A 25,999-nucleotide genomic window follows, 5' to 3' on the forward strand; every position below is an offset into this window, starting at 1 on the left:
TTTTGGCAAAAGTTTAAAAATGAAGCTTTTGTTCAAAAGCTCTTTTTGACTTAAAAGCTCGATCTCTCAAACGTAATCCCAAATAAGCTCCAAGTCTGAAGTCTCTTCTTGTTTTTTTTTTTTTTTTTTTTTTTTTCTTGAATTAAACCATAACGAAGAAGCTGATATAATAACAGCTATCATGGATCTCCCATTTAACATAGTATTTGATTTCCATTGAAAGTTGAAACCATGTCCAGTTTCTCTCTTCTTCTCCTTCTTGTTTGGTGTGAAATCATGTTTTAATTGTAGTGAAGCTCAGAACAGATAGTGGAGGTTTCAGCTTTCCCATGAGTTTAGTTTTCTTTATTGTGCTTTGACTTTGTTTGGAATCTTCTAACTTCTAAGCAACCTCGCAAGTTATTGCTGTTGGAAACTCGGTATTGACTCAGTAAAAAAGCAACCTAAACACGTAACATGACACAGATGATGATTCATTCATTCGGTTACTAACCTAAACCATACAACGATGTTAATTAAAACTATAATCAATAATTAAATTTATCATTGTTTTATAAGTTTAAGCTTTTAGAATAAAGATTCACTTTTTAAGTAAAAATTTAAACTCAAGCGTGAGAAAGTGTTATAAGATAAATTAAATGATTAAATTATTCTATTCTTTTCAGTTTTATTTTTTAAAGTAAGTAATGATTTAATATAATATTAGAAAAAAATTCCTAATTCAAACTCAAGCTTATGAGTTAATAAACGGTCACCGAGAAAGACCAAACATAATAAATATAGGAATCAAGTAAGCAGATTTGGGATGCCAACCCCCACCAAATAAGCCCCCACTCCTCTGTCTCTCTGATCTCTGACTACAGATTTCCTTCGTCTGGTATGTTAGGTCCAATTGCTAGTGGCCTACCCCACCCACATCACAAAAACTTAGACTGCAGATAGAAGACCACGTCTACGAAATAAAGATTTGTGTAATTCAATAACGTCTGCCAAAGCGTTGCTGGCATGCACCAATACTGCGCAACCACCCGTCCCTTTCACCCATCTTGTTTAATTTCTTAACGAAATGACACAATTATTGAACTGGGTCGATCACTTTCCATATATATCTTCTGATCCCAGTGGCCAATGAAAGAAAGAAAGAAAGAAAGAAACTCAGCTTATAAATTGTGTTCCTGAATTATCATTTTTTGGTAACTGGGTTTTCTTTTACTGAGTTGTGAGCACACCCTTTCTGTTTAGCTGACAGCTTGTACACATGGTTTGTTTTCACATAATCAATTATATTTTGTACTCTTCCTTTTGCTTCTTTTCCTACTAATTAATCTTGATATTCTAATTTGACTCAGGTTGTGGAGCTTGAAGTATCTGCTGCTACAATGGGGAGCTCTAATGGCGATGTTCTTCAACTTAGTGTGAAGCAAGGAGAGCCAACATTGGTTCCTCCTGCAGAGGAAACAGAGAAGGGCCTGTATTTCCTCTCAAACCTTGATCAGAACATTGCAGTGATCGTTCGTACTATTTATTCCTTCAAGTCAGAGGAAATGGGAAATGAGAAGGCCGGGGAAGTGATTAAGAATGCCTTGAAAAGGGTTCTTGTCCACTATTACCCGCTTGCTGGGCGGCTGACCATCAGCTCAGAGGGTAAGCTCATTGTGGCTTGCACTGGAGAGGGGGCTATTTTTGTGGAGGCTGAAGCAAACTGTACAATGAAAGAGATAGGAGACACAACAAAGCCCGACCCTGAGACTCTCGGGAAGTTGGTTTATGACATTCCTGGTGCAAAGAACATTTTAGAGATGCCTCCCCTTGTGGCTCAGGTATGTAAATATTTCTTAAAACTAGTAGTAAATTTTATTTATTTGTAGTTGTAGCCTTTATTTTTTGATGATCATTCTTGTTAGTCAATATAGAGAAGACCTAGGATATATATTTCTTCACGAGCCCATGCGAATTTCACACGTTGAGTCTCATTAATTAAGGGAGAGTTTAACGCTCTTGGTCTTCGAGAGCTAAAGGGTATGCTTTTTGGATGGTGATTTTTGTGGGATGATTGTAAGGTTCTAATTCTAGCCATCTTAATTCCAGGTGACTAAGTTCAAGTGTGGAGGATTTGTTCTTGGGCTGTGCATGAATCATTGTATGTTCGATGGCATTGGTGCTATGGAGTTTGTGAACTCGTGGGGTGAAACAGCAAGAGGCTTGCCGCTAGCTGTGCCTCCATTCCTAGACAGAAGCACACTTGCAGCCCGCAGCCCACCTAAGATAGAGCATCTGCACCAAGAATTTGCTGAGATAGAACACAAGCTTAAACACAGCACCAGTACTACAGACATCTGCAGCAATGAAATGCTCTACAAGTCGTTCTGTTTTGACCCTGACAAACTAGACCAGCTAAAGATGAAAGCCACGGAAAATGGGGTTCATGACAAGTGCACTACATTTGAAGCCCTCTCTGCGTTTGTGTGGAAAGCTAGAACTGAAGCACTTGAGTTTTTACCTGATCAACAGACAAAGCTCCTGTTTGCTGTTGATGGAAGGCCTAAATTCAACCCACCACTGCCAAAAGGGTACTTTGGAAATGGGATTGTGTTGACGAATTCAATATGCCAAGCAGGTGAGCTCCTGGAGAAGCCATTATCATTTGCGGTGGGGCTTGTTAAGGATGCAATTAAGATGGTTACAGACGAGTATATGAGATCGGCCATAGATTACTTCGAGGTGACAAGAGCAAGGCCATCTTTGGCTTCCACCCTTTTGATCACCACTTGGTCGAGGCTATCTTTCCACACCACAGACTTCGGATGGGGAGAGCCTGTTCTGTCAGGGCCAGTGGCATTGCCTGAGAAGGAAGTGGTTTTGTTCTCTTCCATTGGGAAAGAGAGGAAGAGCATAAATGTGCTTCTGGGTTTGCCAGCCCCTGCCATGAAGATCTTCCAAGAACTCATGCAGATATAGACGTTAATGCTCGATCGATCTAGTACTCCTCCAAGAATATTATGTGTGTTACTGTGGGAGCTGGGAACAAAAGCAAATTAGCAAATTGAGATATTATACATATATGCATCTCTATATTAAGAGCACCATTATTACAAACAGTACTATTTAGTATCTATCTAGCACAAAATTTCTTTTATTTTTGAGTGTGTACTTCTGAATGTTGAGCTAATTGGTTTCAATCAGCTTGTTAATAAACTTTATTTTCCATTTTATTTTATTATTAATAACATTTTGTTTTCAGTATTACCAATCTGGCAATTTCAGTTTCGTATAAGTTGCATGCCAAAAATTTAAATTCCGATTCTAATGGCATTCTGCTCATGAATAATGTCATTTTGTTTCATGTATTTATATTTTATATTAACTTCTGCTCATAAATCCTTAAGTTTTTCTCCGATTTCAAATAAGTAATTAATAATATGTTATATTAGGCTAATCAATTAGTACCGCATCAGACATGTTTAACATGTCTTGTAACCATAGTACATGCCACGTGGCACCGTTGTTTTAAAATTACAAATATACCTTAAATAAAAATTACAAATTATATTTTTGAACGGCACGTTAAAACCGCTGAAGTTAAATAGTGCCGTTTGGTTACAAAACCCTATCGTTTGCAAGGGTCTCCATTCTGGAAGAACAAGAAAGGCCAAAATATAAGAAACAAAGCAAGAGAAGAAACCCAAAAAAATAAAAATAAAATAAAGGTCGTAGCTGACTCAAACATCGTCGTTTTGATTGAGGCAACTATTCGAGTCTTTGAGAACAGGGGCACTGAGTTGGGTAATTGACTGAGAGTGGTAATCGAAGCGAAGAGGCTGAAAATGGCTACAAACCCAGCTCAGAGTTTCTGTACATAATGCTCAATAACGGTAATCTACGGTCACTTTTGTTTACTGTTTTTCCTCTTGCATATGGAGAAATTTTAGCGTTTTCTTAAAGGGTTCATTTGATAAATAATTTTGTTTTGATTTTGGTAGCAAAAAGTGATTGATGTGAAAAAAGTAAAAATATTTTTTTAAAAAAAAAAAATGAAAAAGTAAGAATGTTTGATATAGAAAAATGAAAAAAATTTTGTTTTGTAGTGATTTTTTTTATTTGAATAGTAATAAAAAAATGATTGATATGATATAAAAAGTAATAAAATATTAAAAAAATGAAAAAGTGAGATGAATAGTATAATGCCAAAATCATGAAAAAACGTTTATCAAACAAAGCCACTTGTGTTGACCAAATTTGGCCAGGTGTTTCCTACTCGATTTTTCACACTGATTTTACGTTTTGGGATCCTTTTCCATTTGACATCTCTAAATGGCGCAAAACGAGTTTTCTCATCCTATTCAAGTTACATTGGATGGCACAAACTATACTATTAGGGCCAATCGATGCGCATTTTTCTCAAAGGCCGCAAGCTCGGGCTTTATGTGACTGGCGTTCTCAAAAAGCCCACTAAAGGTCTTACTGAATCAGATGAAGCATTTTTCACTGGCCTTATTGATTGGGATAGCAATCATCATCAAATCGTTATGTGGTTGTGTAACACCACCATTCCATCTATCTCAGCGATGCTTGGCAAGTTTGATGATTCTAAGTCTGCTTGGGATATGCTTGCCTCCCGCTACTCATTTACTGATGGTTTTCGAGAGTACCAACTTATGTTTGATCTCTACCATCTGAAGCAGGAATCAGGACAAACTATCAATGACTTCTTTGCTCGCATGCAATTCTTATGGGATCAGCTTTCTCTTTCAGACCCAGTTTGGAAGGATCCTGAAGATGCTCAACTATATGCTTCACGCATGGATCAACATCGACTTTATCAATTTCTGATGGCTCTGTGTGATGATTTTGAGTCTATACACGGGCAACTTTTGCATCACTCTCCTCTTCCTTCCTTGAACAAGGCTGTCTTTGAACTTGTTCGAGAGGAGACTCGACTACAGGAGCTTAATCATACAGAATTGGCTTCCTCATACTCTGGTTCTTTGTCTTCATAACCAAAGCTCTCTGACAAGTCAGCTCCTCATTGCCTTCCTTCTAAGACTTGCGACAAAAACTATTGTCGCTACTATAGACGCTCAAGACAGACTATTGAAAATTGCAGCCGCCGCCCCCAAATTTAATGTGCCCGTTGTAGCAATTGCCAATATTGAGAGTGTTCCATTTCCAATGGCTAACCTTGGCGAGTTCCCAACATCGACTTTCACCCTATCTACAGTTGGCTTAGAGGCAATATTCAATCAAGTTCTGCCACGTTTTGGTAATACACCCAAACTTCTTGTTCTTGAAGTTTTCATGTGCCATAACTATCCTTTAACCTCGTTTCTGTTGGCCAACTATATGAACTTGATTATAGACTTCTCTTTGTCTAATTTGGACGAGCCAAACACTTGGGACTAGGCATAGAGTTCGGCAAATGTTTGAGCTTTCATCCTTACACCTTCCCACCTCCAAAGTTTCTGCTGGTGTCTCTTCACCACCACCATCCACGGTCCTTTGCCACTCATTTCTTGGTCATGCATCTGCATCTTGGGGTACAATTATTAGCTTTTAAAGGTTTGTTAGGTTTAGTATTCACTAGTTCTAGCTCTTTTGATTGTGTTTCTTGTCAACTTGAGTAACAACTGACTTGCCATTTAATAATAGTGAGTTTGTTGCATATGCTTATTTTGATTTAATTCATTCTAGTGTTTGGGGACATTCTCCTATTTCAAGTATGAGTGACCCATGTTATTTTGTAATTTTTGTTGATGATTTTTCCCGTTACGTCTGGGTTTTCTTAATGAAATCAGGTTATAAATTATTAGATATTTATCACACTTTTTCCAAAATGATTGAGGCCCGGTTTTCAAAATGCATCAAAGTTTTTCATTATGAGAAATGCTTCGGAATATACTTAACAAGCATTTCAAGACATACCCAAACACTATGGCATTGTTCCTCACTTGTCATGTCCAGGTACCTAAAAAAAACAATTGTGAGGATTAGTTTTTTTAGAGTGATGGAGCAGATATGGCTAAGATTAGTCATTATGATAATGCATCTCATAGTTCTTGTGGTTTTGAATGGGAGCCATGGTGTTTGAGGATGATGTATGCACTTCGGAACAGGATTATTGATCCAACCAATTCTTTAAGACTTCGTCAATTTGAGGGTGCCATGTTCCTTGCACGCTGAGTGAGTTTGCATACTTCTGAAATTATTCAAGCTGCTTAAATTTTCCTTCATAATGTCAGTGACCAGAGAAAACTCAATACACAATTCATACATTGTAACAAGGACCTAATCTTATAAACATTGGCAAGTGAAGTTTCTTCTTGCACCCAAACTATACACATATTTTCTGCAAACATAGTATAGCCAAACAACCAGACAAATAAGACAGTAAAGAAAATGAAAGACTAATCTCTCAGTGATGGGCTGCCAGGAGAAAAGGTATCCAAGGTATTGGGTATCCTGGATTCTGTGTACATGGGGAATGTAAAAGAGCCATGATGGTGCTAGTAGGACAGTAGGATGTATTTTGAAGGCAAAGATTGTTTACATAGGGAAGGAACCATGTCGTGGAAGCATGGTGGAAAGAGCTTGAGAAGCCATCTATTTATTATCCACATAAGGTGACATCTATCTTGGATGGTCTAAAATTCAATGCGCTTAGGCTGTAGATACAGAGATTGGCTTGTCTTGATTTTATTGCTATTTGATCTGATGTGGTCTTGTAACCAGGAATATTGCATGAAGAAGATGAAATCCGTATTAAGCTTGCCTGGCAGGAAGACACGATTTCAGAATCTTCTGCACATGTAATTCCATCAACCGATGGTATTTCCAACTTGTAAACTCCATACTTATTTGTAGTTCTGTTCACCGACAATGATATCTGTTCTATGGTTTTCAGGGAGATGGCTTTGAACATGCAATCTATTGTAACTTCTGCACCTGGTAAGACAGAGCACCATGAAAATATATGAACTTCATATCTTTACAAATGAACAACACATAATATATCCAATCAAACTTGAAATTAGTTTTTCTCACCTGGTAAGAAGTAGCTGTGTCTGGAGAAGCTGTTATTGGCGCAGATGTCACAATAAACAAAACCCATCACAATGATCTGGGAGTTATTTTTTGCTGGCTCAACTCCCGCATATAGGGAATTAATAAACAAAGATGAAACGACAAAGAGAATCATCGGATTCATGGCTAACTTTGGAGATAAAGAGTATGGCTTAAACATTGGCTAGCTTCTTTAGGATTAGTTGTTTTGCTAGCTGTGAATAGCCTTCAAAGCATTATCACATAGTAGAAGATGAATTTGTTTGTGTGGATAATGAGCGGCAGTTGTTGGTGGAGATCCAACTGTAAGCAAAAAGTGGTGGAAATTTATCCTTTTCACAAGAAACAAAGTCATGTGAATGTTCTTTGGCAAGATATGGACTTGATGTGTAGGAGAGAGAAGACAGTAGATTCTTTTTTGGGCAAGAATAGCTCCCTTAATTAAACTGAGAGGTGGTGGTGCTTGATTTGAAGTTCTCAGCTCCACAAGAAAATTGCTGTTTACACTAACGTATTGTCTATTGCAGTTGGCTCTCACCAAGGCGCGTGCTAAAAAGGACATTTGGCAGTACAAATCGTTAGGTACTGAGCTCATTTATATGATGCCCATGTTCAGTTTAAGTTCAGCTTTAGTGTATCCACTTTCCACTTGTTCAGTGACTTTACTGCATAATTTGTGCATCTGAATGTGGGTTGTAATTGTATGGATGGATGAGGTTTTTATTTTTTATTTTCTTTGTTGGGGTGGGATTTGATGGACAAGGTATTGAAGGGAAAAGTTGTTGACATGATTGAGAGAAAATGGGGTTCATGTAGTTCATGTGAATCTTCAAAGTTGAAGTGCAGCTTATGCCCTGTTTGGAAATTGTAATAAGATGGGTGGAAGAGTTTTATTCTATATACTAATCATGTTTACTGACTAATTTCCGACATTTATAACTAATGAATACTGTTAAGAGTGGCTCGAGGTGGTATGAACTTGTAGCACCTATTTTTGCAGATCATTTTTTAATTATTTGGGGATAAATTTTTGGAGAAGGGAATTTTTGCCACATAAAAGATCCAAGACCACTCTAGTACTAAGGACATATGTCAGTTTAATGGACTGGGTAAGAGGAATTTTCTCCAAAAAAAACTTTGTCAGAAATTCCTTTTGAGTTTGTGAAATTGGCCCAAGGATTTAGAGAGAATTTTATGTTAAAATGTTAATTAAAAAAAAAATGTTATTTAGTAGACTGGCATACAATTGGGATGATGTGGTAGCGAAAATTACCTTTGAATTAACGAAGGCTTTGTAAGAAGAAAAAAAAAATCAATGGTTAATATTCTACTAAATATCATTACCCGTAAAGGGTGGCTCGGGCTACTTCCTCTGGGATTAAATTTCATAAGGATCAAAAGATATGGTTCAATTTTTGTTATTATGATACAGAATAAGAGAAAAGCCTGTAGATTTTCTATTAAAAGTGGTTTATCCTAGTCCTTCATTGTGAATTTTAAGTCTTTGGGCTAACTATCTGGTATAAATATCATTCCAGGCCCATGAGATGTTCTAGAACGTGGGCTGAACTCAAACAAGCCCAATTAACGTTGAGCGGTTTTCTTTGGTTTAGGATTCTTTTACTGAAAATTTGGATATTACTAAATTTAAAATGTTGATTTTTTTATCTTCATCAGTTTCTAAATTCTACGTAATCCTCTGTTTATCTGCCGAGAAGAAAGGACGATGAAGGAAAACAAACTCTAAAAGCCAGACAAGAAGCATAGGGTGGTTTGTTATTGCTCCGCCATCCCCAAGATTTCAGTTGTTGCAGTTCCTCCTTCAGCGCCCCATTCCCAGATCACGCCACCCCCATTCCCGAGCTACCTGTACTGGGAATAATCCCTAATTCTCTTCCCCAATCTTACTGTTCCTTCATAACAAATACTCCATCTCCATGGACGGACACCTAGGCTTGGCGACGAAGCAATTGCATCGATGGTAGACTCCTAGATCAATTTCAATTGATGAATCACCAACTGATTATGTATCCCCACATACATCTTATTCTCGTCCTTCTTTTCCCCTATTTTGGATGAATAATTTCTTTTCTACTCGTTATTACAACTTCGTCGTGCTTTTGGAGGAGTCGGACAATGAATGGACGCACACGAAGTGGTATACCGTTAATATTCGTGCGGATAGTTCTAACAAGGAGGTCTACCTAAGATAATTTTATACTGGGTCACTCGCGTAGCTAATGAGATAAGGTTGCTCGCGTATGATTTAGACTTGGATATGTGGCTCAAAGAGAGTGTTAAGGGTCTAGGAATTTTGTTGAATCCTGTTACACGCTGCCTTGTCTTTTCCATTTTCTCTTCTCCATTTAGAGAAGCAGATGTTCTGCCTCTTGCACCGGATGGTGATCTTCACTGCGTTGCAATTGGTATTTCTCATATGCCGGGGAAAATAAATTGTGCATATCGCTTGCATGGGAACGAATATATAAGATTGATTGCTCCAATGAAATATCATATTGCCTTTTACTGTAAGTTTTCATTGAAAATTATGGTTTATTACCTTGTTTTGTTGTCTTGTTGCATGCCTGAAATCAAGCAAGCAAAGCAGAGCTACGAGGAGCAAATTAAAGCTTTTTAATTGATTATAGTCTAAATTAGGTATTTACTTTACTGAGTAGATGATCACATTTTCTTCTTGACTAGGATCGTGAGAGCATGCATGCTCAAAAAATATTTTATATTATGTAGTATTTTGATTGTTGGTATCTTATCTTTCTGTAATTTTCCTCTAAAGCATATCATAATGAGTTGAGGTATATATATATATATGTGTGTGTGTATCCTGCTCAAATCCCTCAAACAATATCGGAGGATTTCCAGCAAACGATGGCAAGTGAATCTTGAACCAACTCGGAATCATGGCCAGGTCATCTTATGCTGGTCTGTTCAATCCTAATTCCTAATGATGGATTTCTTTTTTTTTTTTTTTTTTTTTTGAAACAGCTAATGATGGATTTCTTTGCACATAAAGAGCTAATAAAAGTACCCTTCTTCCATCCGACCATTTGTTATAGCTACATATATTTTCTTACACATATCTATCTTATGAATTTTAACTCTTCGGCCGGTATAAATATCTTTCCAGGCCCATCTGTGCTTCCAGAACGTGAGACTATAAAGAACGCGGGCCGCCCTCAAACAAGCCCAATTAACCTTGCTTTAGTATGAGTCTTAGATCTGAGATCTGGAGTGTGGTGGTTTGGGTCCTTGAGAGATTTGGTCTCAGGCCCACTCCCACTAGGTGAGAAAAAATAAAAATACAAATGTTTAGATTAGATTTTTATTTTTTTTATTTTCTGGTGCTCACTGCATTTGACGTTTCAATTGACCCTTTGAAAAGATTAGGTATTCGGGATTGATTTACCTTAAAAATGGTTGACATTAGGTGATTGGAGTTTTGTACTTAAAATATATACATGTAGTACTGCATTGACCTGGCCATGGATGTTTGCATTTAACCGATAAAAATAGTAAAGGTCGACCAAGTAGCACATGGTAGGTAGCGTTGGACGTAGCTTTTGCTTTACATAGCTCCTTGTTCGCCAGGGATCGTGGATTCAATGCTGTTTACTATAGCTGCATAATATAATGGCTTTGACGAACATGATGCTCGTCCAAACACGACTTGTCAAAATATGTGACAAGATTATATATCGAATTTCCAACATGAGTAATATATTAAGCAAATTAATTATTTGTACAAACTTCTTACCTTTGAAAATCGGCTTACAAGAAGATCGGGGGTCCAATAGTTTATACAAACGCGATTAAGAAACTATTGATCCAACATCTCTTTTCTTTTCTCACTAATGAAACTTTGAAATAATCTCCAATAATATTGTCACTTGAAAACATATAGTTAATTGCAGCAGTAATACTGTACACCTAGTGTACGTCCAGTGGACTGCACAAGAGAACGAATGATACAAAGTAAAAAATGATAGAAGTTGTACATAGGAATATCCAAGAACACATGCATTATCATATATATAAAAGTATTAGTCATAATTAATGTTTTATAAAATTGTTTATATAATCCAATTATACCACCTAGTTAGTCAACACTAATGTGGGATTTAGCATATCTTCACCAGGGCCCCTCAAGGTTCTCTCTACAACTATGCCCTTGGGGCCGGCCCCTTGGTTCCGTCCTTCCTGAAATGCTCTCACAAGCATATATATATATATATATATATATATAAAGATATGTAACCATTCATAATTTATATAATCTAGGGTGTTACACTAATTCTTGCTGAAAATTACAACAAATAATGAAAAAAATTTAGAAATGAAAATAAAATTTACGCTAGTATTTTAGGTGGCTTGCTGGAGAGCTAAAGATAGTTTTACGATTATCTACCAAGATGTGCATTGGCCGGGTTAATGGCCCATCCCAATGAACAATGATCCTTGTTGACACAATGACTGCACGTCAACCACTGGTGGGAGGCTGCAAACAAAGCAAATAGTGAAAGAGGTTCATTGTAGGTTCGACAGAACTACCTTCGATAATTAAGTCAGAATGGATAGGTAAGAAGGAAAGCAAATTGACAGAGTAAGGGTGTAAGAAATGATTGTATACCTGATGAGGGTATTACCCTTCTTATACAGTTTGGTTATTCCCGCCTTTCCTTGTTAGGGTTTTGAGGGTTTTTAGCTAGAATTCCATTAAGGGAATCAAATTAGGTTGCTGATTAGGTCACGTAATAAGGTTCTAAATATTCCATTATGTGAATATTATGGGACATTTCTGACCTGAGAAAGCCGTTATCCAATCTAGCTAAAGAGGGAGATTGGTTGCGGGGCGTTCTATTAAGATGCAGGTGCATCGTAATCTTGGGCTTTGTATTGGCCTTGAGTCTGACTGTCGGGCCCCTTCTTGATCTTGGTTCATTATGATAGCCCATCAGCTTTCTGGAAGATTAAGACCCCGTTGGGCTGACCCAAGGGTGTCAGTTACACCAATCTTAATTATTATAGGCTTTTCAACGTATGTTTTTTTGCTAGGTAGCTAGGAAGTCCTGAGCATTTTAGTGTTTATAACTTATAAGGAGAGCTACGTATAATGTAGTTGAATCCGTACGTGGTTTGAAGCTATATAGATTAAACGATAAAAACGTGGATATACCAAATCTGCAGGATTGGTGTAAGCCCTGACAAATGAAAGAAGAGAAGAAGAAAGTTAATTTAGAACAATCACATTTGGAGTTCCGCACAAATATATAGAAATGTTCCCATGTTTTGAAGCAAGATTTATTTGATTAATTAATGGGGATGCTGTGGCACGAAAGCTTGACTTGGTGATGAATATATATACAAAGGACATGCATGCTTGCAAGGTGATTGTAAATATGAAATAAGAGAGAGAGAGAGAGAAAGAGAGAGAGAGAGAGAGAGTTTTGGAAGGAAATGCCGCCTAAGAGGGATAATGGTTGTGGACAAGCACTGCATTCCTTTGGCAAATCCAAGGCCCAGGCGGCGCCACCGACGCCACATCCGACGACTTTGCCTATGTCCATTTTTTGTCCTTTTTCTTCTTCACTTTGACTTCCTCACCTCCTTCTACTCTTATCTATCTTTACCTCTCTCTCATCCTAGCTCTCTGATCTTCTATTTCTGATTTTGCGCACTACTTTTTATTAAATTCCCACACAAATTTTCCCACATTTGTCAAATTGACTGTTTGTGTAGGAGTACTTCAATTAGTTCATGTATATTAGCAAATTGGCCTGCTTGTTGATACTTTTGCCATTGTATTTCTAGGGCTAGCTCGATCGCTTCATAGTCTGATGACAATTATAATGCTTAAAAAGCAGAAGGGGAAGACAAAAGGACGACAGAAAATGCTGGTTGATTATCATGTTTCATGATAAATATGAACACATTTTCGCGTAAGAGTTGGTGAGTGCATGAGAAAGAGTGGCATATATATATTGGGTTTTTTATTTTTTATTTTTAATGTAATATGAGTGGAATATGTTTGGAATTTTTGAATATTTTGGACGATGACCAACAAATGTATCAATTAAAATAAAATATTATGTTGAAGGCAAAAATACATTAGTGTACACACGGGGGCCTAATTGATAAAGAAGACACAAATACTAAGGATGTTGGGATTCAATTACAATGCTATTGTTAGAAAAGAAATGTTAAGGGTACTAATGAGTAAGTTCCACATCATCTTAATATTTATCTAGCAACAAATTTGTTTTAAAATGCCTTTAATTTTTTAGTTTTGTTCCACTTCAAACTCCAAATGCTAGTTTCACTCCTGACCATGTGGCAATGTATACACCATTAAATTTATAAATATAATCTGAACCCATTAATTATTCCAAAACTTGGGTTAACTTGTTCTGCATTTTACATATATAATTCGACCACATATATACAAGATAATTATAAGTATGTGTTTAAGTTCGCATAATGCTATAAGGAATGCCTATGATATATTGAGATTTTCAACAAATTATAAGAGAGTTCATGTGAATCCTATATATTCAAATAAATGTCATATCAACTTTCATATTTATAAATAGGAAAAAGGCAGCAAGGGATTGAATATTGGGTGGGTCTTCTTGTTGATGTAAAATTAACAGTATTTCGGTGATTTTTGTCAATAATTATTGTTAAGGTCCTCTTCACAATAGCCTCGAAATTGGGCCCCTTTAATCCTTTTTACATTATGAAAATCCCTATTATATTCCCCTAGATTTTCTGTCCTCCATCATTTTCCCTTAATCAACGACCTTTCCCAGCTTCACAACTAATAAAGTAATGATAATATAAATTATAACTTCCTTGTTCTCAGATGGGCCGGCCCAAGGACAGTGGGTCCCAACCTAGTAGATTCTCATGTAGGGCAGGCACAGGGGCTTCCCGAACTGTTGAAGATGACAAAAATCACACCTCTAAAAAACCAGCTACACAAGAATAAGACAAGAAATGGAGGTGATCACAAACCTCCAATCACAATGCAAATGAATTGGGGCTTTGTCCTTACTATCTTCTCTTTCTGAATCCTTACGGAGAAAGAGACAAATCCCACCAAATAAGAAGGTGAAAAACAGAGGCTCTGCTCTTTCCTTTATACCACCAATACTACTTCAAACAGAGTATTTCATTTCTCTCTGTTTCAAAGAGCTGAATATTATAGATAGAGGGCTTGTTTGGGATTCTGGGTATTGAGCCAAAAAAAAAAATGATTAATTCCCTTTGTGGAAGTGTGGGAACCCTCAAGAGTGAAAACTCATGCACAAAACCCCCACCAACTTCTCCAAACGAGTCAGTCTCAGAATCTAAGAAAACTACTACTACATGTAATTCAACAGCTCCTTCATCCTCTGATTTGGAACAAAATAGCCTAACCCGAACAAGCCTAAACTTACCCAACCTTAAATTTTAGTTAGATATCGGAGACGTTGAAGTCCCATCGCCGACAAGTTCTCTGTGGGAGTCTTTCTTTTCCGATCAGTTGGATGGAGATTATATGATTTCGTCACCGGTGAGGAATTATCCATCCCCACAAGCATCAGCTTACACTTACAATTACAACTATGCCCAGGCAATGCAGGGGCAAAGCACTCTCTCAGGTTCCTCTCCTCCACGGTTCTCCTCGAACCAGATTGGTCCTTTTACCAGCACGCAGAAAGGAAAAGGATTAAGCCCGCTTCACAGGGTCTTTAACTCGCCAAACAACCAGTATATGAAGCCTGAGAACCTTTCAGTGCTGTCATCTATTGAGGAGTTTTTGGATGATTATGGAAGACATGAATATGAATATCCGGCGACGGCGACAAAGCTGTCCGGTTTCGGAAGTTCGTCGCACTATGATATGCCAATCATGGTTCCGGCAGTGGACGGCTTGACGATGAACAATTCTTCAACGTTTTGCGGTTCTGTTCATGAAACATCGAGTACTCCGGGAGGATCTCAAGCTGCCCCAGAGAGGGATATTTATGATCAAATGGGCATCATGCCAAGTGCACCATGTCACAACAGTTGCAACAAGAGCGCCTGCAAGAGAAGCAACTACTGCAGAAGCAGCCACAGCAAAAAACACCAGATCAACAACAACACCACAACCTTAACCATAGCTTGATGGTGCCAGCTCTTCCTGTTGGCTCTGAGCAGGTGATCAATATAATATCTATTCGAATCTTCACTTACCCACACGCACCATGTTTTTATATTTTTACAATCATACCCTTAAAACTTAAAAAGTTACAAAAATTGAGTATTTTGGTGTCATCTGTTACTAAATATATCATAATGGAAGTGTGATATTGTAAAATTTTTAAACATAAAACTTCACTTTTTAAACTTTTAAGAGCATGATTGCAAAAGTACATAGAAAACATCCGGGTTAAATGAAATTTTTCCTTAATTTGAGCTGGTGAATATAATATCTATTCGCTCAGCTAATGAAACGTCACTTACTCGCATGCTCCATGTTTTTGCATTTTTGCAATCGAATCCTTAAAACTTAAAAGTTACAATTTCAGATTCTCCCGCTGTTAAAAAAATGAACAGCTTCCCATGGGTTTAACCATTTAACAAAAATTGAGTAATAAAATTTTTAAACATAAAATATCACTTTTTAAACTTTAGGGCATCATTACAAAAGTATACGGAAACATTCGGGATAAGTGAAATTTTTCCTTAATTTGATCTTTAAATATTGTAGCATGCACGTGAATTATAAAGCTTTGATTCATTGAAAGGAGGATCAGAAGAGAGAGATTCAAAGTCGTTTGCTATATATTCCTTGATTGGATAATTTTGGCATACATAGTTGTTTAATTTGGCTCCATATATATATGGACTTTTCAGGGGATCACCAGTACTTAAGAAAGTTACTTTGTTTCCAATCTTAAAACTCCATGATCGATATCTGTTTCATGCACGTACAGGAACACGATAGTGGGCTCCAGCTAGTGCACCTCCTTCTAGCATGCGCTGAAGCAGTTGACAAAGAAGACTACATGTTGGCAAGGAGATACCTCCACCATCTCAACCGCGTCGTCACCCCTCTCGGCGACTCCATGCAACGTGTAGCCTCCTGCTTCACCGAAGCCCTCAGCGCAAGGCTAGCCGCCACGCTTACCAGCACCGCCAAACCCACTAGAATTAATCCTTTCCCACCAAACTCTCTAGAAGTCCTCAAGATCTACCAAATCGTCTACCAAGCTTGCCCTTACATAAAGTTCGCTCACTTCACAGCCAATCAGGCTATATTTGAGGCCTTCGAAGCCGAAGAGCGTGTCCATGTTATAGATTTGGATATTCTCCATGGCTACCAGTGGCCGGCTTTCATGCAATTAAGCCCTGGCGGCACGCCCTGGTGAGGTTCCGTTTCTCCGGATAACCGGCGTCGGGAGCTCCATAGAGTCGGTGAGAGAGACCGGTAGGTGTTTGACAGAGTTAGCTCACACCCTTCACATTCCCTTCGAATTCCACCCGGTGGGGGAGCAACTAGAAGACCTTAAACCCCACATGTTTAACCGAAGAGTTGGTGAGGCTCTAGCAGTGAATTCTGTGAACCGTCTCCATCGCGTGCCTGGAAATTGTCTTGGGAATTTACTAGCAATGATCCGAGACCAGGCTCCCAACATCGTAACCCTAGTGGAACAAGAGGCAAGCCACAATGGTCCATATTTTCTGGGAAGGTTTCTTGAGGCACTGCACTATTACTCAGCCATCTTCGACTCGTTGGCCGCCACGTTTCCGGCGGACTCGGCGCAGAGGGCCAAGGTGGAGCAGTACATATTCGCGCCGGAGATTCGCAACATAGTGGCGTATGAGGGGGCGGAGAGGATAGAGAGGCATGAGAGGTTGGACAAGTGGAGGAAGATAATGGAAGGGAAAGGGTTCGAGGGGGTGCCGCTGAGTGCCAACGCGGTGACTCAGTCCAAGATATTGCTGGGTTTGTATTCGTGTGATGGGTATAGGTTGACGGAGGATTCGGGGTGCTTGCTTTTGGGGTGGCAAGATAGGCCACTTATTGCAGCTTCTGCATGGCGATGTTGATCATCATCTTTTTGCTTTTACGTGCATGTAATTTTTGGGCCTTTTGTTTGATGTTAAGAGTACTTCTTATGTCATTAATTTGTCCATGCAAAAGAGAGAGAAGAAAAATACCAAAGAAATGGGGGAGAAAAATCGAGGAGGAAAAGAAGGGTACGTACGTAGACAATGACCTTAGGGATTGCGTCGATATTATATTTATTTATTTACCTAATATTTCTGTTGAATAATTATTTTATTGCACAGAGGCTCCATCAGAGCGATTCCCGTCCAAGTAGATGTCGTTACCCATGGACTTTAGGCTTATTATTGGTGGTAAGTTATCCAAAGGAATCTTTATCCTTTATTTTCTCAAGTGTCTTTTAGATTCTTCTGTGAATGTGAATGCTTTTTTTCTTTGCTATTTATTATCCGCCGCACCTGAAAGTGAAATTTCTGGGCCCAAGATATACCAAAGTTTCAGGCTCAAATTTTAGAAAGAAAAACTATATCCAAAAGAGAAACACTATAAGCTACTATTCCGTGGAGCTAATATATATGTAAAATAAAATATAATTTCTAACATTATTCTGTCCAAAATCAAGAATGAAAGATTTACTTTTTGCAAATAAGTACTACTAAGTGATTTTCAGTTATAAGAGTAATACTATATATCATATTTTTATCTTACAATACTGGTATGACTATCTCAACCAACTCTTGAATTTTTTTTTTTTTTTTTCACAAGAATTGATTAAAAGATTAGGTGAGACTATTATGCCAATATTGCAAGACAATTATGAAATAAAAATATGAAAATACTAAAAATCACATTTTACAATGTTAATGTGATAGTGCCAACCAACTCTTGATTTTTTTTATTTTGTAAGAAGAACTTATCCAAAAATTGGTTAGAACTTGTTAGCATTATAAAATAATTGTAAAATAAAAATATAATTTCTAACATTACTCTTGATAAAATGATTAAGCAAAAAATCTGCCAATTTAATTAGTAAATCATGACTAATTTGTAGCTACACACTCTTAATCATTTCACCAATAATAAATGCTGTGGTACCCAAGCATTTTATTGGCAAAAGTTCAAGTACCCAATCATCTTAACTTCATTCGATTTTTTAATTCTGGCCAAACTTCGTGCCCCTCTTGGAGCCACACTTTCTAGACATTTCTTTCACTCTGACATTTGTGGGCCAAACATGCTAACGGATGGTAGGACCAAAAAGGGAGCAGGCTGCAAAATCAGGGGCATCCTTTGGTGAAACACATCAAGGCTTTTATATATGTTAATTGAATAATATGTAATACAGAAGCTACCGAAATACATCAAACACCCATTTTTATAAAATGCAAATACATCATCACCGACAGGCACTGCTACACAAGAATGCCTTCCAACAAACATGTAACAATGAGGGATGGGACCGTCACAAATTATTGTCTTTCCAGCGGCTACTCTTCTTCGTGGCCTAGGAGGTCCCAAGATCCCCAAGGCAGCCTCACAAGCTTAACGCTTACAATATGGAACACGAACAAATATTTTTCCTTGGGGCCTCATCAACCTTCTTTTCTGTTCAGACAAACAGACAAACAACTTTCAGCAGCATATAGATAGAAAATACAAATAGTCTCCTCAATTTTTCTAACTTGCATTCATACAATATGCAGATTAGGATTTAATTGAATATCCAACTTAATGCTCGTAGAAATGTACTCACCACATAAATCACAGAGCGGGTACTTATACTCATCACCAATAGTTAGTTAACTACAATGCATATTTACAACTTTGATGTGGACAACTAATGAAGACAAAATACAGGAATAATCCAAAAAAGAGGGCACCTCAAAACTCCCGGAAACTCCAGGAATCATTTTGGTGCATATTTATACGGAGGAAAAAGTTAAGAAAGAAAAAAACGAATTCATTATTTTACAGGTTAAAAAAAATGGCTTATACGCTTAAGGCCCACAACTAAAAAACCATTTTTTGATAAGTGAAACATATCCTTTCAGTAGCCAAATTCTCAGTATTAATAATACTAGCAAAATAGCACGAAGCACAAACACAGGAACTTATAGAACATGCATATATGAATAAAACTACCTGTCTTTGCTTTTGCTAAAGATGGCTGTACAACAGCATGCATGGTGATAACCCCTCTTGGAAGCTCACCAAAAGGTACTCTACACTGGCCAACAGTCTTGTTGTTTTCCAATACTTTCCCAGCATTTATCAGTTTTATGTCATTTGCTCCCTTCGGCACAATTTTCTTATCTAAGACAAACCAGAACATAAAGTCCAGTGTTAAAAATCGAAAAACAGAATTCCAAGAAAAAAAAGCAAAATAAAGGGGAGAGGAAGAATGAAGAACAAGTTGGTACTCAAACTATCATGTGCTGTCAAAATGCCCTTATGTTACTTTCATGCTTAACAATATGACAATACAAAGCCAAAGAAAGTAAAAACAGAAACTGGTCCACAGAAGGGAACCAATCACGGCCTTTAATTAACTGAAGACCATTACAAATTGATACAATGAGCAAATATAGGCATAAACACAATGTGGCAGGAAAATCGCCAACATACATTTAGAAAGATAGTTTGATTAAGAAAGGAAAAGAGGAAGAGGGTGGGGTGGGGCGGAAATGAAGAAGCGCAGAATTGGACCATATGCAACTACTTCAATATGTGACTTGCAAAAGTCGGGATAAAAAATTTACAAGCGATCAAGGCATGACACATTGTCAGGTTAATTGCTAATTTTTTCCTCGTCACTATTCTGCTCGCCATTGTTACTTAAAATATCATCCATTTGAAACAAGAGCAATGCTTACTACGCAATATTTTAAATCCAAAAAGAACTGTGGCTAGAACTGTATTCACATCCAAAGTGAGCCAGACCCATGACACAGGTGTCCAATGGTATGCACATGATTTCAACAGTGCAATAACATGTCCTAAACCTCACCCTTACTGGTCAGCTTTCCTTAACAAGACATGCCACATCTGGTGCTTATACCATAAAACTTGACATTGCAGCCAACCCCTCATACTGATTCTCTAGTTTTTTTTTAATAAGTAGAATACTACATATTGATTCTAATTGGGATTTACCTAGCATTGCTCACTGCAACTAGTAAAATGGAAAGGATAGCTTAATTTGAAGAACCATGCTCAGGATTATCAAATTAGAAGTTATATAGTATAGTAAGTGCCCTAACTTCTTTTGGACTTTAAACTACCGAGTCACCAGAATTAACATTTTATTTTGCTTAACTGCATAAAATATACATATGCTAGAAAAGAGGAGCAAACCTAGGTGGCAAGGATATATAATTAAACAGTGCCACAGTCCCAAAACAGCCTTGAGGCCACTACAAGATTCTTCAAATATGGCCTATATGAATGCTTGAGGTGACAAAATATGTAACACACTTCACCGATGCAATTAATGTTTAAGGATGACAAAGAGTAATGCCATATCAAGTAAGATGTAATGCAGTCATATCCTATGCATGGTAATTGACAGAAACAGAGGACTAACATTTAGTAGTTAATGAGTCCAACTAATGAAGTTTACAGGACAGAAAGAAAGATGACCAAACAGTTGCAGACACTATCTGTCAGATTAAAATATGATAACCAATACAAATCTGAACTCCGAGATTATGTACACGATTCTGAGCCAAAACACATATATTGAAATATTCCATCCAGTAGTGGGTATCAAATATGCTGCATGTCCAACTAAAATGCTTACATACCCAGAATGCAAACAGCGTGACAGCTTAGGCACCTAATGCTCTTTCACCTAGGCATCCCCAAGACACAGAAAAACATGGTTTGGCCTCAATTGCCTGCCAAACAACCACATAGATGACTATTCCGAATTAGCATAGTCATCAAACTTAAGCAGGGCTCACATGCTATATAGGTCTGCCAATTTATTTTAAAAAAATGTACTCAAGTTATTAATCTTGAATTCTTGATCCCTATCAAGTAAAACATGCAACAAATTTATATCAAAAAAGGTTTTGAGAGCTTTTAAATTTTTTTTGATAAGATATGTCATACTCATATGAAAGCAAGAGAGATGAGCATGAACGGCAATCAGATGGGCAGGAGGAACCTAAATGGCATCAAATAAAACCTTAAAGTAAAAATGCCCTTAAAAGCTAAATATGTTTGAGCATCAAAATCATTTGAAAAGAAAGACTTAATGATGACTGATGCACAAGAATCTATCTTGAGGGCAATATAGCCCATTAACCTAATTTGTCTCATAAGAAGCACTACCATTCAACTACAATCAATCTTTGGGGACCCACTGAAACGCACCACAAATAGAAATGTGTTATAATCTCCCTCCACATAACATGGAAGGCACATTAGGAATCTGATGCTTCAGATACGTGTATCTTGAAGTGCCTGTTAGTAATATCTATTTCAAGAAACTAGTCAGCAACAAAAATTAGCCCCTGAAGGCCATGCCACATCACTAAAAAAATCCACATAAAGCTAATACATAAAACAACAGCTAAATTTATAGTCATGTGAACCTGCCAGAAACAATAAACCAAAGAAGCCCACGCACACATAAACGCAGATCAAAACTTTCAATAAGCATATTTCCACAAATGACAACCAAATGAACTTGTATCCCCCAAAGTACTATATATTAGAAATACAAACAATTACAATTAAAACAGAAACATCCAGAACCAATTGTTCAAACTAATTGCAAAGCACACAACATCGAACTCTCTGACCTTTTGGCCAGTCAGCCACGATTCTCTCCTTGACCATCGCAACGGTTGAGGCCGGCGAGTAGCGGAAGGGGCCAATATCTGATCCATCGTAGATTCGGAACTTGAGCTCAACCAGGTCCTCCTCCGGCATTTGAGCTCTTTAACCAATTAAATGCCAACGTTTCAAATCACCACCCTCTCTACACAAACCAGCGCCCAATCCGCCGCAAGAATCCCCTACAGGCCTGCACCCAAATCATACAAGTAAATTCCCTGTTTGGCTCATCGGAAGATGCAGGAAAGCATTAGAAAAAGAAAGTTCTAATCTCAAATACGCATTATTAGAACTTCAAAAACAAAAACAAAAACAAGAACAAAAAACATAATATTATCCATTCAAAGATTAAATACAGCCAATTCGCTCAGCAGAGTTCAGTACAGTACTCAATTATTCAAAAAAGAGGAAAAAAGAAATGAACAGTCCAAACTTTCTGGACATTTCTTCTCTTGAATTTTCCCGGCAACCAAACAGAACAATTGACAAACAAGCATAATTGTGCAAGTGGATGAAACCGATACAATCACTGACAATTATTGGATTAACCATGAATACAAAAACAACATATATATATATATATATATATATATATATATATATATATAGAAGTACCTGGAATGAGATTAAACAATCGCTAGCTTTGCTTTCTTTAGGGTTTACGAGAGAGACCTGAGAGATTCGAGGAGGCCAGGTTGATTCCGAAGATAGATAGGGAAACCCTAGACCCGATCTTGACGCTTGAGCTTCTTTGGTTTCTTAATAGGAGTTAAATTTGGTGTAATTCTATTTGCCTAATTTTTCTCTGCCTTTTTATTCTTCTTTGGGGCTTCCTTTTTGCCTTTCCCCTTGGCCGAGTCGAGAGAAAAGAGAGTGAGATTTGGACATCAATTCTTGTCAGTAAATTGTGTACTTTGCTCCGTATAGTAAACTTCTTTCGTTTTAATCTTTAAGGAGGATTGCTATAATTACTCTCCAGTTCTAAAAATAACAATTGAAATTACATCTACCATTTAATGGCTACGTCATTGTGGAGGGATACTTGACAAGTAATTTTTTTTTTTTTTTATTACAAAAAAAAAAATTCACATTTTTTAATGTTATCAATTTTACTACATCATAGTACAATCTCACATGACAGTAATAATATTACATTGGCTACACAATCTTAATGTGTTAATAATTTATTTATATTCTTTTATAAATTTAATAGATTAATTATTAGATTTGCGAAATTCAACTTTGAATTTATGTAAAATCTAGATAAGTCTACAAATTTAATAATTAATTTATAAAATAAAACAAAAAAAATATTGACACCAATCATTTTTCATCTTAACCCTCTGATCCACGTTAGCGCAAAAAAAATCATCTAATAAATCACAACATTCATGAATAAGATAATGTCTATTGGTCATTGACGAAGCCTTTATTAAAAAATAAAATCTAAAATTGGTGACACTGTTACATCAATTCAATAAAATAAGTTAGATATTAAAATTACTCGACATTATACATTCCTTTTAAGATGGTTGGACCACTTAATTTGAATAGGGTGTTTTTAATATAATATTCATGCATAAATTACTCAAAAATTAAACATCCATCCATATACCAATCTTTGACACTTGGTTTATGAGAATTGTGATAAGACGGTGGCGGCCGCGTGGGAAAAAAGGAGAGAATTGCTCCTTCCTAGCTGTTCCATATTGACCAACAGTCAAACTGGGAGGATTTAACGCGTCGGCGAGACAACCGGACCGTGACTAATGCTCACGCTAATTTAGCTGCGCGTGGGAATTGTTGAGCGCGGTGGCTACCATAATCCATATACGATAGTCGGTACTTGGTACCGGTGCCTCACGTCCTTATTGGTAATTTTATATATTTATTTCTTCTAAGCTAATACGTAAGTCCTGTCCTTAGTGAAGATCTATTTCCAATTTCTTAATGGATTTGGTGACGGTTGTGAACTCTACAAAAGGCTAATTTTATGTTTTTTTTTTTTTCTTAATTTAAAAATAATTAGAATACTATCACTTTTACTATACATAATAATTTATAATTTACGAAATAATTAATAATAAATGATTGACAAGTAAGTACGAATAAATTATTATTATTTTTTTGGATGACTACAAACAAATTATATTGATAATTCAATTTTTTTTATTAATCATTACATTCATTATCGACTTAAGGATGGTATGATGAAACCAGAATTTTTATGAAGAGAGATCAAAGTAATTTTAAGCCTAAAATAACATATATATTTATCGTGCTCTTTTTACTCGAAAAGAAAAGAAGAAGAAGCTAAATTGTATTAAAATGTTTATATATATATATATATATATATATATATAAATTGTCAAATCTCTCAATCTTATCAATTCAAGAAATATAGAAAATATAGAATCTTTTAATGAAGAGCATGGCCCAAATAAAGGTGTCTACCATTAAAGAGGGAAAAAAAAAAAAGTTCGTGTACAAGAAAATACAAGAAGTGGAATCAACTTTGGAAGGAAAGAAGTATATGGAACTATGGAAGCACCCAAGTCCATCACTATATCCCAAAAAAAAAAAGAAGCAATAGAATATTTTTTTCTGAGTGAAGGGTATGGCCCAATTGCCCAAATAATAATAAAGAGAAAAGAATCCACCAATGACGATAATATGTGATTGAGTAGAAGGAATCAACTTGAAAAGGAAGGAAACTAAAGGAAGATGGGAGGAGTTGGAAGTATGGATGACTGACTTCATCAAATCCTCCTCAAAAGAATGCAAACCTTGAAAATGACTATTTTTAATTAATTAAATAATCACACCTTAACAAATTAGTAGACATGCAAGAATTAAATGCATTCAGATATAACAAAAAATACTGATTGGCTTCCACGTTAGAACCATGATGAAAAAAAAAAAGGGTGTAATTTTTACCTAATTCAGTTAAAATCTCTAACTCGTTGAGGTTGGATTGCAGATTTGAGAAGATTACCAACTCCAACAGATGTTCATGGACATACAATTGAAAATCAAATCATGACAATAATAAATTAACAAACTTGACGTGTTTGACATGAATTATTCTCTTTTTTTAAAAAAAAATTTTTTATTTTAAGACTGTCAGATTTTCAACTAGTCTATCATATATAAAAGAGATATGTTAGAATCTAATAAAAATTTCATATTTTGCTCATAAAAATCTATGTGGTAAGATGTCATATCATTTTTTTTTTTTTTTTTTTGTCTTTTTCCCTCCACCAAAAATATGATGTAGCATCTTGCCACATGAACTTTTATGAGCAAAATGTGGAATTTTGATTAGATTATAGCATTTCTCTATGTAAAAAGGCATTTTAAAAACCGATAATAGAGGGGGTTAAATCCAATTTTACTCAAAAAATTATTTGGGTTTTCAAAACTGCCACGTGTCCTAAAAATTAAAAATTAAAAAAAAAAATAAAGCTAAAAAAAATTGAAAATTGAAAATTGAAAATTCCATGGGGTGCCCAGCCACCCTAATTTGGCCATTGGGGGTGGCTAAGCCACCTCAAGGTCGGTTTGGCTGAGCAACTCCCAATGACCAAAAAGGAGTAGCTGAAACCACCCCTAATGGCAAATAAAAATAAAAAGTACTTAACCCTAAAAAAATAACGATCATGTTGCCATGTAAGCAAATAGCGACATCATATCTTATAAAATTGACAAAATTAAGCATTTAATAAATATTCAAAACCCATATAGTAAAATTGGATTTTGCATAAAATTGTATAAAGAATAGGCCCCCACGAGAATACACATCTGCACTATACTGAAATTTGGTCTGTCTGGAAACTTTGATGGATCCCAATTGAACCGAAACATGTTCCATACAATGTAAGCGAACGACAAATTAAGGCCCAGCCCATGTGGCCCATTTGCTTGTGAACAATGGAATCTCGTAAAAGCTACAACAATGACATAAATTTATTTTAAATTTCGTTTGGAGAAATTTATTTTGACTGTCTATAAAATTATCGTGTGCGGTGTTTTTTAGCAAATGAGAGG

General features: G+C 36.6%; 4 protein-coding genes, 1 long non-coding RNA gene and 1 pseudogene across 6 annotated transcripts; 4 read left to right on the plus strand and 2 right to left on the minus strand.

Annotated features, from left to right (window-relative positions):
• Positions 1–1,153: 1,153 nt before the first annotated feature.
• Positions 1,154–3,217, plus strand: LOC132181941 (omega-hydroxypalmitate O-feruloyl transferase). The gene is made up of 3 exons (XM_059595164.2): positions 1,154–1,261; positions 1,350–1,820; positions 2,089–3,217. Exons 1-3 carry the CDS (start codon positions 1,259–1,261, stop codon positions 2,956–2,958), a joined length of 1,344 nt encoding a protein of 447 aa, XP_059451147.1. The 5' UTR covers positions 1,154–1,258; the 3' UTR covers positions 2,959–3,217.
• Positions 3,218–4,385: 1,168 nt separating this feature from the next.
• Positions 4,386–4,997, plus strand: LOC148586046 (uncharacterized). Its single transcript, XM_088516878.1, has one exon. It carries the CDS (start codon positions 4,386–4,388, stop codon positions 4,995–4,997), a length of 612 nt encoding a protein of 203 aa, XP_088373004.1.
• Positions 4,998–5,379: 382 nt separating this feature from the next.
• On the minus strand, positions 5,380–7,588 carry LOC132183327 (Pollen Ole e 1 allergen and extensin family protein). The gene is made up of 2 exons (XM_059596739.2): positions 7,039–7,588; positions 5,380–6,939 (listed from the first exon to the last, which is right to left on the minus strand). Exons 1-2 carry the CDS (start codon positions 7,235–7,237, stop codon positions 6,605–6,607), a joined length of 534 nt encoding a protein of 177 aa, XP_059452722.1. The 5' UTR covers positions 7,238–7,588; the 3' UTR covers positions 5,380–6,604.
• On the plus strand, positions 6,713–7,979 carry LOC132183328 (uncharacterized). Its single transcript, XR_009440397.2, has 3 exons — positions 6,713–6,803; positions 6,899–6,942; positions 7,584–7,979. It is a non-coding gene; the product is annotated as an uncharacterized LOC132183328 (long non-coding RNA).
• Positions 7,980–14,323: 6,344 nt separating this feature from the next.
• Positions 14,324–17,151, plus strand: LOC132180490 (GRAS family protein RAM1-like; annotated as a pseudogene).
• Positions 17,152–18,415: 1,264 nt separating this feature from the next.
• Positions 18,416–22,822, minus strand: MUB4 (membrane-anchored ubiquitin-fold protein 4 precursor). Of its 2 annotated transcripts, none has more exons than XM_059596294.2 (4): positions 22,625–22,822; positions 21,919–22,142; positions 19,253–19,423; positions 18,416–18,715 (listed from the first exon to the last, which is right to left on the minus strand). In XM_059596294.2, the coding sequence occupies exons 2-4, from the start codon at positions 22,046–22,048 to the stop codon at positions 18,660–18,662; spliced, it is 357 nt and encodes a 118-aa protein (XP_059452277.1). In that variant the 5' UTR covers positions 22,049–22,142; positions 22,625–22,822; the 3' UTR covers positions 18,416–18,659. The 2 variants fall into 2 exon arrangements, with proteins under 2 accessions (XP_059452277.1, XP_059452276.1); XM_059596293.2 differs by having other exon boundaries at positions 22,568–22,822.
• Positions 22,823–25,999: the final 3,177 nt, after the last annotated feature.

The sequence above is a fragment of the Corylus avellana genome, chromosome 5 (genome assembly GCF_965113065.1).
Source record: "Corylus avellana chromosome 5, dhCorAvel1.hap1.2, whole genome shotgun sequence".
Classification (NCBI taxonomy): domain Eukaryota; kingdom Viridiplantae; phylum Streptophyta; class Magnoliopsida; order Fagales; family Betulaceae; genus Corylus; species Corylus avellana.